The sequence below is a fragment of the Grampus griseus genome, assembly GCF_964374135.1.
Source record: "Grampus griseus genome assembly, chromosome: 6".
Taxonomy (NCBI): domain Eukaryota; kingdom Metazoa; phylum Chordata; class Mammalia; order Artiodactyla; family Delphinidae; genus Grampus; species Grampus griseus.
In genome coordinates, this window is record NC_139000.1 from 14,009,387 (window position 1) to 14,024,816 (window position 15,430).

General features: G+C 48.9%; 1 protein-coding gene across 4 annotated transcripts in view; it reads left to right on the forward strand.

Moving 5' to 3' along the window:
* Positions 1-15,430, forward strand: part of CDK5RAP2 (CDK5 regulatory subunit associated protein 2) — a 181,749-nt gene that overhangs the window by 154,146 nt on the left and 12,173 nt on the right. For all 4 annotated transcript variants that reach the window (XM_082657379.1, XM_082657380.1, XM_082657382.1 and 1 more), the window contains 6 exons: positions 181-368; positions 4,427-4,546; positions 8,838-8,954; positions 11,000-11,189; positions 12,167-12,288; positions 13,329-13,577. In XM_082657379.1, coding sequence (XP_082513505.1) covers positions 181-368; positions 4,427-4,546; positions 8,838-8,954; positions 11,000-11,189; positions 12,167-12,288; positions 13,329-13,577 — 986 coding nt within the window. The remainder of the gene's footprint in view (positions 1-180; positions 369-4,426; positions 4,547-8,837; positions 8,955-10,999; positions 11,190-12,166; positions 12,289-13,328; positions 13,578-15,430) is intronic.

Below are 15,430 nucleotides of genomic sequence, written 5' to 3' on the forward strand. Positions count from 1 at the left end.
GTGTTTGTTTTTAGAGTATCCTTGCTAAAAAATGCTCTAGGGAAACAAAAAGCCTCCAGAACACCATTGCAAATGTGGGTAGATTACAAAGAGCCAGTCATCTTAAGTGTTCTTAAGTCATGGTCCTGGTTTGGGATCTTAGTGTGGAAAACGATTTCTCTTTCAATCCCGATGGTCAAGGACTGAGGAAGACAACTTAAGCTACCAACACATTCTCCCTGAGTATCCTGCGCCCTCAGCCTCACGCGTGCTGTCCGACGGTCACATGCTGTCCAACTGTGAAATGTCCGCAAAGTCCTCCTCACGAGACCAGAAGCAAGACAGCGAGACCGAGAAGACTTCGGTCCTGGCAAACAACGTTTCTCAAGGTAAGCCAAGCTTCACTGAGCGTCGTAAACCTAGCCAGAGTTTCCTGCTTTGAACGATAGTTTGCTGTCTTGCCTTCGTACTAAAGCAGAGTATAGTGACATTGGAATAGTTACCAGGTGAGAGGAGATCCTGCGAGGGCCCAGGCCCATTGTTAAGAGTTATCCTTCATCACCGGGGAAAGCTACGGTTGTTGAAAGTGTTGGAGATTGGGAAAAAGTCCTTTTTATTTTTTAATGATGACGTGTTACATGCCTTGCCATTCCTTATCTGGCAGACTGGAAAGCACTGGGGTTATGGATCAGGTCTATGTCTGGCCCATTTCTTGCTGTCTCTTTCTAGCTCTTCCTAAGGTGGTGTCGCTTTGAGGACCGTTGCTTTGAACTGTACAGGGGCCCGAGAGTACCTAACCCCCTGTTTGGAGATTTTGAATTCAGTAAATCTGCTGTGTTTCTCTTCAGTGTGACCCTCGGCCCTTTCCGTCGGCCCCTTGTTCTGCCTCTGGGCACGGAGCCGTGGGCTCAGTTGGCAGAATCAGCCTCCCGTGACCCCACCTGCCTCTGAGCTCCCCTTTACCCCTTCTGTGTTTGCAGTCTTGATTGCCTCCTGTTGGGCATTAGGTAGGGCTTACTGTCCATAAGTTCAAGGACTGGTATAGACCAGAACAGACAGACCTTTTCCAGTAAAAGGCTGGATACTGTGTGCCTCAGGCTTTGCAGAGCATATGGTCTCCGTTGCAGTTACTCAGTCGTGCTGTCGCAGCATAATGCAGCTGTAGAAAATACGTAAATGCGTGAGTGTAGGTATGTTTCAATAAAACTTTATTTACCAAAACAGGTGGTGGGTGGATTTGACACAGGGGCCATAGTTTTCTGAGCCCTGGTATAGCCTCTGGACCTCAGCTGACATCCTCTGGTCTCTCCTTTTTCCAGTGGGTTGTTTGCAAGGTGCCCAGAATGGACCCAGGGAACAAATCAGACACCTCCCTGCTAAAAACTCTTTGTTGACACCAGATCACATTAGAACCAGGGTTTCAAAATTTTTAAATCTATTTTTTTAGCAGCAGCAATCCCCCCTCCCTTTTCTTTTTTTCAGATGAAACTGAATATATGTAAAAGATATATAAAAGATACACCTTTTTCCCAAAGGAGTGGAGCCTTTATCCCCAGTGGCGCCTCCGAGGCTCCTTTAGGATACACAGGGGCCAGGGGAGCACGGTTTGGAATCAGACCTCGAGCATGAAGTGTACACGTTTGATGTAACGCAGGTATCAGCTGGGGTCCTCCAGTAACCAGTTACCTAGATGTGCTTTCTTTGGGTTCGTGGCCGTATCCCTCTGCAGTTTCTGTGAGTTTCTGTGTACTTGGTTTCTCTCAGTTATTTCTGGCTCTACTCTCTGCCTTCTCCTGCTTTGGGTTAGACCATGGATTGTTTCCCTGTCCCTTGTGCTGCCTCCTGCTGCCCGAGACCACTCTCACAGGGCCTTTGTGGGAGGAGCAGACTGAGGTGTCAGGGACTAGAGGGGCGGGGTTTACAATGCGGCAAGCCTGATCGTTGACGGGCTATTTGTGATCCCTGTTCTTTAAGACCCTCCTGCTACGGTGGTACCAGGCACTTCCTCTTTCTCCCCCAGCCTGCCCTCCTTTTTCTCACTCTAGGCCCCATCCGCCACCCCAGCCTTGGTTTATTTCCAGTGTAGAACCATCTTTTACTTCTCAGTCCTCTGAGGACCTATGACCTTGGGCTTCTCAAGTGGATTATCCGGCACTTTCCCGAATGGGGACAGTGCTCTCTGGAGCTGTCCTAATTAACCCACTGTTAGCTTTTTTGGGTTTGTTTCTCTTCAGACTTTTGGTCTCTGCATCTGTTTTTCCTTTTGTCGCGCTTATAATCTGAGCAGAAAGATAATTTAGTACTTGTCCTTTTTTCACTTAGCATTATATCATAAGTTTTCTGACGTGTTACATAACATCATTTTCAGTGGCTTTGGAATAGTCCGTTGAATGGCTGAACTGCAGTTTTCCTTATGTTCCCCTGTTGCTGAACATTTAAGTCATTTTCTAAAATTTCACAATTGTGAACAGTGCTGCAGGGAGTGTCTTTGAACATAAAGCTTTCCCCTTATTCTGGGGCATTTTCCTAACCTAGATTCTATAAATTGGAGCTACTCGGCAAAGATATTTATACCATCGCTTGTGGTGGCTGCTGCTTGCAGGATTTATGGGTTTAAAGAGGCGGCGTTTGTCAGAAGGGTATTATTGTAAGAGGGACAGATATTTTTCTCCTGTGTTAAGATGAGTATAGTATTTCTTTCTGCCCAGTTAGGGCTGCATAATTAACAAGCGGTGTCCAATTCGACCGGGAATGTTTCCTTAAGGCCAAGGGATGATTCCAGCTTCCAGCCAGTCTCAGTAGAAGATGTGTTGTACCGATTGCTGCTGAGGGTTTTTGCCCCAGAAGCCGGCAGTATGTGACGTGGATAAACCAGGAAGGAAGGCTGCAGTCAGAACAGATAAGTTCCTGACTCACTGAGGCCTGACTGGCCGCTGGAAGGTTTGCGGGGCAGCAAGGCAGGAACGGGAGGTGTGTTGCCGCGCTGCTTCGGGTCATTGCCGGCGCGGTCCGCAGACAGTCCGCCAGATGACGTGCGCTCCTGGCGTTCGTAGGAGATAGCTGAAGATCTGGGAATTAAGTCATCCCATAAACATTCAAATTCATGGCAGAACTACTATTTAATTAGGAAGAGATCTGTAACATTGTGATACTTTTAAATGAAAGTCATTTTGGAGGCATTAAAACTGGGTCATAACATTAGTATAATGTTTTAAAACAAACATTACCAAGACAAAACCGAGTATCCCCTAATTGATGAATTAAAGACATTAGTTTTGCCTTTGGATACTTAGTGTGATTTTGCTGTAAACACTGATACTAAAAACCTACCTCTGGACTGGAACTGCACTTCCTCCTTTCTTTGTTAAAGTGAGCTGTGGCAGAGGCTGAGAAATGAAAAGCATGCTCATTTTAGAAAATTCAGAAAATTTAAATTTCTATATATTGTTAAATATTATGTTAAGATATAGTATTAAAGTTTTGAGAAGCCTAAGATCTACCACCTAAAGGCGACCTCTGTTAATATTTAGGTATATTTCCTTCTTTTGCATATATGTGTCTTTCCTGTCTGCAGATTTTTAAACAGAGTTGTGATTATGCTGAATAACCCATTTTGTATCTGTATTTTTTCATGATATTATATGGTCTTCATAATATAATTTTAATAGCTGTGTAACATTGCATCATAAGGGATGTAAAGCAGTTAATGTAATCATTTGCGTTATTTTCAGTTCTGACTGTTATAAATAGTGCTGAGATGAACCTTTCCAAACATTCTGACAAATGATTGTCAGTATCTCCGGTGATCTCTTTAAATAGATTCCTAGAAGTAGAATTATTTGGTAAAAATAAATTGGAAAGAACCTTTCTAAGGCTAATGACAAAAATAGTCCCCAGAGTCATACACGTTTATACTCGTGCTAACAGGATGTATTCCTGGAGAGCACCCTTCTTACCATTCTCACCAGTGTTGGGATTATTGTTTTGCCTTGTTTTTAAGTCTTGAATTAGTAAGTGATAAATGGTTAACATATTCCTCTCAAAGGATTAGTCTCAAAAATATCTGAGTTCGTTATGAAGGTGGCTTAATCAACTCTCAGGCAATTCAGGCGAACTTGAAAGTGATCTTTTAGTTTCCCTGAAAGGAAGATTTTAAATTAATATTTGATATTTAGAAGAATAAAAGGCTGTATTAGAGTTAGCATTAAAATTGTATGGTGTGTAATTTTTCCATGTGATATAAAGTATCTTCTTTGTAGAGGGCTGCAGAGAATCATCACAGACTGGCTGTGGGCTGTGGGCAGTAGCTCTGCCTCCCCAGGCCTCAGGAAGACTCTCTTAACATATCCAGTACTATTTAGAATTTCAAGATCACTGCGTAGTCTATAAATTATTCAGTTTGTTGGGGGCTTCAGACTTTAAATTAAAAATGTCCTCCTTCCTGTAGACTTACTAATGGAACATATACAAGAAATTCGAAGTTTGAGAGAACGTTTAGAAGAATCTATTAAAACAAATGAGAAGCTACGGAGACAGCTGGAGCGACAAGGCTCTGAAATTGACCAAGGTAAGGTGGACCTTCCCAAAGGGCGGTGAGGGCTTCCTTTGTGGCGCATTTGCCTGGATAAGCGCGCTGTGTATTGGGAAGAGCTTTGGACTTGTGGCCAGAGAGATTTCAGTTCAAATCCTGACTTTGCTGTTTACTTCACCTTGCTGACTCTCAGTTACAGTAATTTATCTGTTAAATGAGGATAATAATTCCCATTTTATTCTGGTGGCGATGAGAATTAAGTGCGCTAACTTAAGCGGAGTGTCCCATAGTCCCTGGTGCAGAACAAGTACTTGATAAATGTTCGTTTCCCGGTCATTGGAGGAGTCTGCCAGCCTCTGGCATTGTGAATTGTGGTTGCCTCCTCATTTGACTCTAGAAGCTGAAGCAAAATAGATAGGTATGTTAAAATAAAACAAAGCAGTAGGGCTTCCCTGGTGGCGCAGTGGTTGAGAGTCCGCCTGACGATGCAGGGGACACGGGTTCGTGCCCCAGTCCGGGAGGATCCCACATGCCGCGGAGCGGCTGGGCCCGTGAGCCATGGCCGCTGAGCCTGCGCGTCCGGAGCCTGTGCTCCGCAACGGGAGAGGCCCCAACAGTGAGAGGCCCGTGTACCGCAAAAAAAAAAAAGTATTTTGTCTTTTTGTTATTAATGCATTTTGGCAGTCTGGTAACTCCCACGTGCCAATCACGAGGTCCCCAGTGTTCTTACATAACCACAGTTAGCTCAGAATGGACTATTCTTCCATGAGAAGCTTAAAAATACATATTTTTTTCCCATAGGCAAGACATTCATGTGGTTCAAAAATTAATATCACCATTCTGTACCCATTAGTCCTGTTCTCCCTTCTCTCCTCCCACTTTTGTTAGTTTTCTTCTCTATCCTTACAGTCTTAATGCAGATACAGATGTATATTCTTATTGTCTCCTTCACCTGCCGGAAAGGTAGAATGCTTTATATCACTGCTCTGTTCCTTCTTTCATTGAATAATCTATTTTGGTCATCTTTCCTTGCTGCTCCAAAGAGAGTGTCCTCCTTCTGGTCAGAATATATCTTGAGAGCAGCTCTGTGCACCAGGAAAAGCCTGAGTTTGTTTGGGAGCCGGACTGGCCTGGGTAGGGACCCAGCTCTTCTGCTGATGAGCTCCGTGACTTTGGGCAAGTCACCTCTCCCTTCCAGGCTTCATTATCTTACAAAACGGGGTCATTGTGAGATTAAATGAGACAGTGTTATACATAGGGCCTTGCTCAGTGCCTCACCCAAGAGATGGTGGTTTTCTTCATCATCATCAGTTTTATTTTGTATAACATTATTAGTTTAACATTGCAAAGCTCTAAGCTCTGCTCCGGGTGGGGACACTAATGTCGTTGCCATTTCTAGGGATGAGATAACCGAGTTCTAGAAAGATGTAGTCAGTGGCAGCACTTGCTTCTTTGCACCCCTAGTCACTGCATTCTAGCCCATCATAGCCTTCAGCCTAGAAGGACATCTTTTCAAAGTACCATATATGCTGTAGCTTGCAAGGTAAACAGAAAGGTTCCATCTCTCTCTCTCTCCCCCCTCCCCCTCCCCTCCTCCCCCCAACCCCAGCGGCATCCTGCCCCTCCTCCCCCTCACACTCCCAGGGAAATTGATTAATCTGAGTTATTAGTCACATCAAACACAGGAAAGAAATACACGCCTGGGCCCATCACAGTCACTCTTGGTAATGCCTGAATTAGACTCATTCTGTTTTACATTTTCCCTGACAAATCCAATTATAGAATTATTTGGGGACTCAAATGGCCACCAGCTACAGTGGAGCAGGCAGTTGCTCTGGAGAGCAATTCACTCTGATGGGAAGGTTTACAAAAAGGCATTCATAAAGTATTTATGCTGGTGGGAAGACGTGCTGTTCTCACCATGTTGTCACAATCCCTGAAAAGACAAAGAAATAGTAGTGGTTCTGCCTCCCTCCTGCTGTGAAATGTTCATCTTGGGAGCAGGTTTGAGAAAGGCATGGCTCCTTGTAATGTTGAGGTGGAACGTTGTTAAAAACTGTCATCTCATGTGTTACATCTTCCGGCTTGTCACCGGTTCTACAAGCTTATAGTGATGATGTTCAGAGGAAAGATGGGCCTCATAGCATCCGAAGCGGATCCTGCTAGCTCAGGCTTTGTCAGAAACTGTTCCTTGGCCTGATTATTCCTTTGAAAAGTCAGCACCTTAGCTGTGGTTGCAGGAGACTTCTTCTGTAGAATTGTTCCTGTTCATCCAGGTTGCTCTTTGGTCTTCTTTTGGCTCCAGCGTGTCATCAGTGGTGGATTGACGAATGGTAATAGCAGTAACAGTAACATCCATCCGTCATTTTTATTGAGTTAATAGAGGCTTTAGGGACGTTATGTGACGTGCCTGAGATCATGCAGCTGCTAAGAAGCCGGAGCCGTGGTTCAAGCCCAGGTGTCTCTGGAAAGACACCAGAGTTCATAGGGAGAGTGGAGGAGGATAGTGGGGAGAGATACACGTGAATAAAAAAAACATATGACATTGTAATCAGTGAACCGTTAGCATGAGAAAAAGGTAGTGGCTGTAGCGTGGAAAGAGAATGAACTCTGGCTTCCGGGAGACACAATACCATACCTTCCTTAGAGGGAGTTTGGATATTACAGGTCCTCAGTTGTGTATCAGGATGTTTTCAGCTGCAGATAACAGAATATGAGTAGAAACTGGTGTCACCAATGGGGATTTATGTCTTTGTACATAACAAGAAATCCAGAGGCAGGCGTTTCTAAGGCAGGTCTGAAGTCTGACTGACTGGTAGCTGGGCACGGGGTTAGTACCTGTGACGGCTGCAGCATCCCTTCCTCTCAGGACAGGGTCCAGAGCGGGGAAGGAGGAGGGTGGCACGTGCTCCTGCCTGTCCTCCTTTCATCCGGGTGGAAAAGCTTTCCCAGAAGCTCCCAGCAGGCTTCCTGTCAAGTTTCATCGACCAGAAGTGGCACATGACCGTGTTCTAGCCGGACTGGAAGAGCAGGTGTCTGGCATTTGGGCTCTGCGGTGTGGTAGACTCCACCAGTAAGGAAGACCGGGAAGCATCCGCCTGCCAAGTGTAGAAAGTGCCTTGCACCCAGCAAGTGCTCTCCAGGGGTCGCTGTGAACATGAACATCATACATGGTGCAGCCGTAGAAAGTTCCGAGCACGGGCAGTGCTGAGGTGGTGTGTCAAGGGAGCTGCCCGGACGGAGGGAGGGCTAGGGTTTCAGGAGATAGACAGTACCCGGGCAGGTATTTACAGATAAGGAGACCGATCAGAGTTTGTAAGTTTCCTCACACCCAGGCTGTCCAGCTTTAGAGCCTGGTCTTTTTAGTCTACACTTCGGGGCAGTGAGTATGAGCTACGAGTTGAAAGGTGAGTGTGATTTTGACAGGTGAAGAAGGTGATAGGCATTCTAGGCAAAGGGAGTACCTCATCCTGTAAAGCCAGGGGGGTGTGTGACCATGTGTGTGGTGTGTGTTTGGAGCACGCATGGCTCAGTCTGGCTGCATTTGAGGACACCAGGGTCTAGTGTGAGAGGGAGTGGGGTGTAGGCCTTGAGATTCGAGCTAAATAATAGAGATCTGAAGTTTGGACCTTGTGTTTGGTTGTGTGATTGTCTTTTGCCAATCACACAACCAAACACAAATACGTGATGGTGGGGCCATCACGTATTTTTGAGCAGAAAAAAACCTGAATGGACCGTGTTTAGGATGATAAGCTCATTGGCAGAGGCAACGGGGCAAGGTATAAGGCTGAACTACAGGGGCAGAAAAGAGGGGGCCAGCGTCTGAGGCATTTTGGAGGAAGAGTCAGCAGTCATGGTTGCCTGACTGGGCAGTGGAAGAGAGAGGCCTTTAGTCTGGCTCCCAGGTTTCCGGCTCCGGTTAGGGTTAGAGGCGAGACCGTCTACACCGGCAGGAAACAGGAGGGAGGGCGGGATTGGAAGGGTTGGGGGGAAAGGTGAAGAGTGGACCGGAGCCTCAGTGGAGAGGTCCCCTGAGGGTTTGGACCTCAGGAGAGAAATCGTGGAGGTTAAGACTGTCACCCGCCCCGCCAGCCCGGTTCTCCTTTGTTCACCCCGAGGCCGGGTAGGATGTGGGGAGTCTCCTCCGTCTCCTCTTTCAGGCTCACTCTCATCTCCCTTTGGGCTCTGGTAGTACCTTAGATAGTTCACAGGAGTAATTTTCATTGTGTGTTGTGTTTCCTCATTATTTAAAACTGTTTTCCAAAAAGTTCCATCCATACGGGCCTGGAGACTATCTATAAATTACTATTTATGTGTGTTTTTATAGGTTCTTCAAACATTTTTGCTTATGGTTCAGAGCTACATAATTCTCTGACATCAGAAATATGTTTCCTGAGGAAGCAGAACGAGGCCCTCAATACAATGCTCGCTAAAGGATCCAGAGGTAAAAACGAGAGGAGCCGTCCGCAGCCTGGAGCTCCACAGCCCTCTGTGGCGTGGAGAGAATGCAGGCGCTGGAGTGAGACCAAGTCCTGTGGCCCTGTGACTTTGGGCAGGTCGCTTAACCTCCCTGAACCTCAGTATGTTTCAGCTGTAAAAGAGGAACGCCTCAGAGGGCCGTTGTGACACCTAAGCAGTGTCCAGCCCGCAGCCTGGTGCCTCTGACAGGGGCTTAGTAGGCGCTACTTTCCTTACTTGTCACCCTCCCCTCTGTGCAGCCACCTCTCAGCTTGGCTTAGTTCACAGTGGGAGAGAAGGGCTGGGAATAATTGCTCCCCAAATTTCAGAGATTTCCTGCTGTCAGGCAAGTTTCTCCAGTATTTTAAAGATCGCTTCTTTTAATTCCGTCTGTTTGGAGCTTAACCCACAGAGAGCTTTCACTTAAAATGTTTCTGGGATGACGTTATTGTTAGTCCTATTTTACAGGCGAGAAACTGAGGCTTGGGGAATTGACTGGCCTGCGGCCACAGATACAGAAGGTGGTGCAGCGGGGACTTGGGCCCGTTTATCCCACTTTCACTAGAGGATACTGATGCCGATTCTGGCTTAAGAGATGAAACGGGGGCTTCTGCAGATATCCATTCATTCATTCATTCAGCAAACACTTCCTGGTTCCTCTTCTGTATCACAGCCTGTGTAGATTCTGATACAGAATTGAGCGAGACCCGGTTCCTTCCCTCAGGGGTTCATGGTCTGATGGGAGAGAGAGCCAGGCAACCCATGGCAGACCAGGGTGAGGATTAGCCATGATAAAGGCTCAGGGGGCGCAGGACCCCGGACAAAGCATCCTGACCCAGGGGAGGCTGGTCTTTAAGAGCTGAGTCTGGAGCATTAGTAGGGGTTAGCTGAGGGACCTAAGGTTAGAAGAGCCAGGGCATTTTAAATAGAAGAGAGAGGACAGAGGCCCGAGGGTTAGAGGCTGGCGGGGGTGGGGGTGGGGAGTCTGGACCAGTCAGGAGTTATAGGAGGCTTAGCATGGCTGCAGTCTGAGGGAAGAGGAGAAAGCTTGCTCGGAGATGATCATGCCGGGGTTAAGAGTAGAATCAGAAAACCTGGGTCTGAATCCTGGTTCTGCCACTTACTGGCTATGTGACTTCGGTGAAGTCTTACGCTCTTTGATCCTTAGTTTCCTGTGTGGAAAATGGGGAGTACAAAAGTACCTACATGGAGGTGTGCCCTGAAGAGCAAGTAGGGTGACACATGGGGAGGTGCTAAGGTAATGACTGCAGTGAGCACGGCGGCGACGTCAGCTGTTACCGCCACCAGCACGGCTAACAGCCTGCCAGAGTGCTGGCAGCCTTCAGCGTGCTGTGAGGCCCTGTGCGAAGCCCTTACATGTAGTGACTCAGTTACTACTCCTGGCCACACATATGAGGAAACTGAGGCACAGAGGAGTGAAGAGCCTGGCTCAAGGTTGTGGGGTCAGCGACCCCACAAGAGTATGGGGTACTCTTGAGTAAATGGAAGAGCCTCACTCCAATGTGCCCCTCTGCCTCCAGGCTGTGCCCTTGGCCATTGGTCCCCATGCCCCCGTGTTCCTCATCCCTCAGCAGGCGTGCTGGCCTCATGGCCTGAGAGTGATGGCTGGGTTGCTGTCCGCACAGCCCTGCTGGCCTCCTTGGGAGGCTTCCGGACTTTCCCAACACCCGTCGCCAGAGTTCGGGGCCCTGTTTCTTGCCTCTGTCTTTAATTTCTACCCACTGTTTGCTCTGTGAAGGCAAAGTAGCTAGGTTTGCACGGCCCATTATTTAGTAGAAGACTAAACGGGCCCATTTCATCCCAGTGATGTTTAATCTGCACCCTAGATGTTGACAGATTTATCTGCCCAAAATGCAGGAGATAATTGGAATGTCACAATCATAAATGCCAGATGAAATCTCGTTCTCTTTTGTATTCTCTGAGCGCTCCAGCCGAAGCACCGTATTTGCATAATAAGGGTGGAAAAAATAAATGGTGTCTCCTCTCATTGGTGCTTTTTTGTGCACGCAGATAAACAGAAGGAGAATGAGAAATTGCGCGAGTCCCTCTCCAGGAAGACCGCCGGCCTGGAGCACCTTCAGCGGGAGTTCGCCTGTGTGAGGGCGGAGAACGACAGACTGCAGAGGGAGGTGGACGAGAAGGAGAGTCAGAACCAGCGGCTGCTCCGGGAGGTCTGCCACAGCCGCAGTGAGCTGAGCAGGTAGGGGTCAGGGTGCCCCAGCCCTGCCGGCCCTGCCCGGTGCCCGGGGACGGACACGAAGCACACAACACGTGGCACGTCAGGTGGGAATAAAATACGAGGAGCGACGTCATCTAAGGAAGGGGGACGGGGCCTGGGGCGGATTGCTTGTTTTATCCAGGGTGGTTCAGGGCCGGCCTCTCTGAAAGGATGCCATCTGAGTGGCCACCTGGAGGCCGTGAGGGTGTGAGCTCTGCAGGTCCTGGGGGAAGATCCTTTTCCTTGGAAAGGGTCAGGGCCCCGAGGCAGGGTGTCCTTGGCCTGTGCAGGGCAGAGCCAGGACTCAGTGCAGCTAGAGGAGAGGCCGAGGTAGAGGAGGACACGGAGGTGACTGGAGGCCGAGCCCCGCAGGCCCCCGAGGCCTGGTGAGGACCTCGGTTTTCAGGCCGAGTGACTCAGGAAGCCACGGGAGTTTCTGCACAGAGGCGTGCGGGAGTCTGCCTTAGGCTGTGAGCGCATCACGCTGACTGCCCTCTGCGGTCCCCCGGAGACTCCCATCTCGTCCCACGTGTTTCGGCGGTTCCGTCAGCACTCCGGACGCCCCACACCTTTAGTTCATGACCTCGCCCTCACTTCCCCAGGGTGGTGCAGTGATTTGCAAGGTCACTGTCTTCGCCATCACACAGTGCTGGCTTCTCTCCTGCGCTGTGCACCCCTGGGTGAGACATAACCTTATGAGCTTCACTTCCTCATATCCGTGAATTGGGGATTAGAGAGCACATACCTTTTAGGGTGTCTGTGAAGATGACGTGAGATCACGTCTGTAAAGGGCTGGGCCGGGAGGAGCCCTCGGGAAGCAGAGCTGTGAGGGGTACTCCTCCCCATGCTGTCACTCTTGTCCACACTCTCTGGCTGACGGTGGAATTGCCTGCCCTGTGGGTCAAGTAAGCCCCTGCGTGAGAATAACCTCTGCTCCCATGGCGTCGGGGCCTTTCCAGGGTGCAGGAGGAGGTGAAGGTGAGGCAGCAGCTGCTCACGCAGAACGACAAACTACTGCAGTCCCTCCGGGTGGAGCTGAAGGTGTACGAGAAGCTGGATGAAGAGCACAGGAGGCTGCAAGGTACTGGGTGCTCTGGCCTGTGAGCTCCCCCGGACGGCGGGCTGCCCTCTTTCCTGAAACGCTGTTCTGAAACCCCAAGCTTGCCTCCAGGGTAGAGTAGATGGATGCTGAGGCAGGCTCTCTGGGCCACCCTTCTTCTCAGGTGGCAGCGGGAGTCCGGTGAACAGCGGTCTGGGTTCTCACGGCCTCGCGTCCCAGGGTATGCCTTCCACAGGTCACCTCACCCCTTTGGGCCTGCTCCTTCCTCTGTAAAACATGTCTACTAATCTCTGTTGTGTACAGTTGTGAAAATTAAATGAAATCATTTATTAAGAGCGTCCTAGCACAGTACCTGGCACGTAGTAGACACTCACGAAATCACTTTTATGATCATTTTCCTGCTGGTGTGTGTTTGTTTTTGTTTTGCCCATTCATCCAGCAGACAATTACGGAGCACCTAGTACGTGCTGATAGAGATGGTTGCTGGCCCTGGGCCTCGCTGTATCCTAGAGAGATACCAGATTAGAGCGACTTGACTGTAAACTCTAGTGTTTTAGAATCTGTTTTGAGGTGTGGTGGGTTTTTATCTTTTTTTTTTTTTTCGCAACTAATTTTCCAGATGGTTTCTCCCTATTGAAAGTTTACCTAGAAAAGGGTCACCTCTCAGCTCTCGTTTTCTCCTCAGGTTGCTTTTCTTAGTCTTGCTGTTGTGTCTTTTAAATATCCCGTGGCTCTTAAAATCAGCCCTTTCGTTATATAACTCCAGCCCAAATGGATTTTATTACTACTAGACGTAATTTCAGGGTTTGGTGTGCAATTTGTCAGGCCTTTATGGCCAGAAGCAAAAATTAATTTCCAGCTCTTATTTAGCCTGTGGAATAGCAGCAATTAAGTCTGCGAGGACTTTTGTTTTTCAGGTCGAGTTGTTATGTTCCATGGCACCTAGGTCTTGGGCGGGGGAGGGTGGTGATGGCAGCGGTGGAAAGCGCCGTCACTTGTCTTCGGTGGCTGACCCTCTGGCGGTTGACAGTGTCGAGGCTTCCCTTTGCTTGTGTTTGCAGAGACCAGGGCAGAGGCATCGGGAGAAGGCTGGAGGGGGCAGGACCCTTTCGGCCACCTGCATGGCCTCCTGACAGAGATCCAGGCTCTGCGGGCGCAGCTGGAAAGGAGCATCGAAACCAACAGCACGCTGCAGAGCAGGCTGGAGGAGCAGCTGGCACAGGGCGGGGAGAAGGCCCAGGAGGCAGATCTCACTCTGGCTCTCCAGACCCTGTCTGTCCCCGAGCGGCCCCAGCAGCTGGACAAGCCCGGTACTGCCCTGCCTCGCCTCACTGTTTGAAATGCAGCCCTGCGCGTCTGTGCGGCACGTGTGAGCTTCTGAATCCCGCCCTTGCCCCATGGAGGTGTCTTCTCACTGACAGCAGACGCGCCGTGTACCCTGGGAGCTTGGGACCTGACCGCTGAGTAGCTGTCACCTTTGGCAAAACGGTGTCATCTGTGGGGCCTGCTGATTCTCAGGGCAGTGGGGTTTGGGCTTCCAGCGCCCTTATCGCCTCCAGTCCTGCTGTCTGCCACCCCCTTAGTCCTGTCCACATGATCTACTGCTGAAAATCCTTTTCAGTCCCTCTTAACTGCCTTTAAAAGAGCATCTTCACCTCTTCCTCCGGTTGTCAGCATCTCAGGATCTCAAAAGCTTCCCGGCAGGTTTGAAAACTGGTTCAGTTTGGCGTTTACCTCTGGCTTTATTGTCTAACCCTGCAGAGGCTGTGTAGGGAGGAGAAGGAGGACAGACTGGGCCTCGTCTGCCCGACTCCTGCCTAGGGCCGGGCGTAAACCGGCAGGTGGCCAGGCTCAAATCAATCAGCCAGGCCATCGTCTTTGCTCTTTGGATGAAGGAACTAAAACCCAGAGAGGGCACTGGACTTGCCCAAAGTGACACAGCAAGTAGGTGGCAGAGCTGGAGCTAGAAATCATTTCCAGCTCCGGGTCCAGTGCTGTGTCTGAAGTACCACCTGGCCTTCAGGAGCCCTGGTGTCTGGGGGTCATCATCCCGATGCCCAGGTGGATGGGTGTGCGCATCCAGGGGACGAGGAATGCCAGCAGACTTTATAAACAAGTAGTGTAGAGAAGTTTGGACTTACCTTTACTTAGATTGGGAATTACATCTGTCGCCTTTAATTAAAAAAATTACAATCTCTCAAAGAGCACCTAGTCACCCAGCTCTGGAACTTACAGTGACTTGCTCATGGGTTTCTCCTTGGTAAAGATTTTAAAATTTGAACCAAAAAGATGATGTGATGATATGGAAAAAAAAAAATCCTTCTTGGTTACAAAATAATAATTTTTTTGCTTTGTATGTGTCTCTTCATTTGGTAATCAAATGTAGGTGTGAATTTATAATGTTCAAATTGGTTTTGGGCCATTCTGTGTCCTTTCTTTGTTTTTGCCCAACATTACATCATAAATGTTTCCCCTTGTTTCACACGGGCTTCCTAATTATTGTTTTCAGATGATTGTCAGTCACCAAACCATTACCCTGATGATCATTAAAGTGGTCTCTGATTTGGAGCTTTAATAGACATCGGCGTTAACACGCTTTTTCTGTTGAACAGTATTCTTAGGATAAAATCCTGCAAGGGGAACCTCACAGGGCTGGGAAGGGGCCCTACTGCCGCCTTCTGCACAGGGGATACATCGGCAGTGGGCCTTGCCGTATTTAAATAGGGGTCTGCTCTGCTCCTGGCCCTTCTTAGGGCTTTGAGGAGATGGGACCGAGGAGGTTGTCGATGTGAGCTAGGGAGATTGAAGCAGGGAGAAGAGTTCAGTGATAGGGGCGCCCAGGAAGGAGCTTTGGGGCAGTTGAAGTGAGGCCGTTGAACAGCCTTTGCCTGTTTTTGAAATTCGTCCAGGGTCAGCCCTGGGGCGGGGGTGGGGGGGGTGGTCTCCAAAGAGGCATCTAGGAGGATGTGCTCAAAATTCACAGCGCCGTCTCCGTGGAGAAGTTTTCCAGTTTCCTCAGGTGAAGCCTAGAATTATACAGTAGGCAGCAGCATTTCTTCCTTTGCACAGGACTTTTCAGGACGGTATTTAAATGCAGCTGTCTGAAAGTTCTGGCCTAAAGACTGCTGTTTCTGCAGGAAGTGATCGCTCTCGGGCCAGCTCC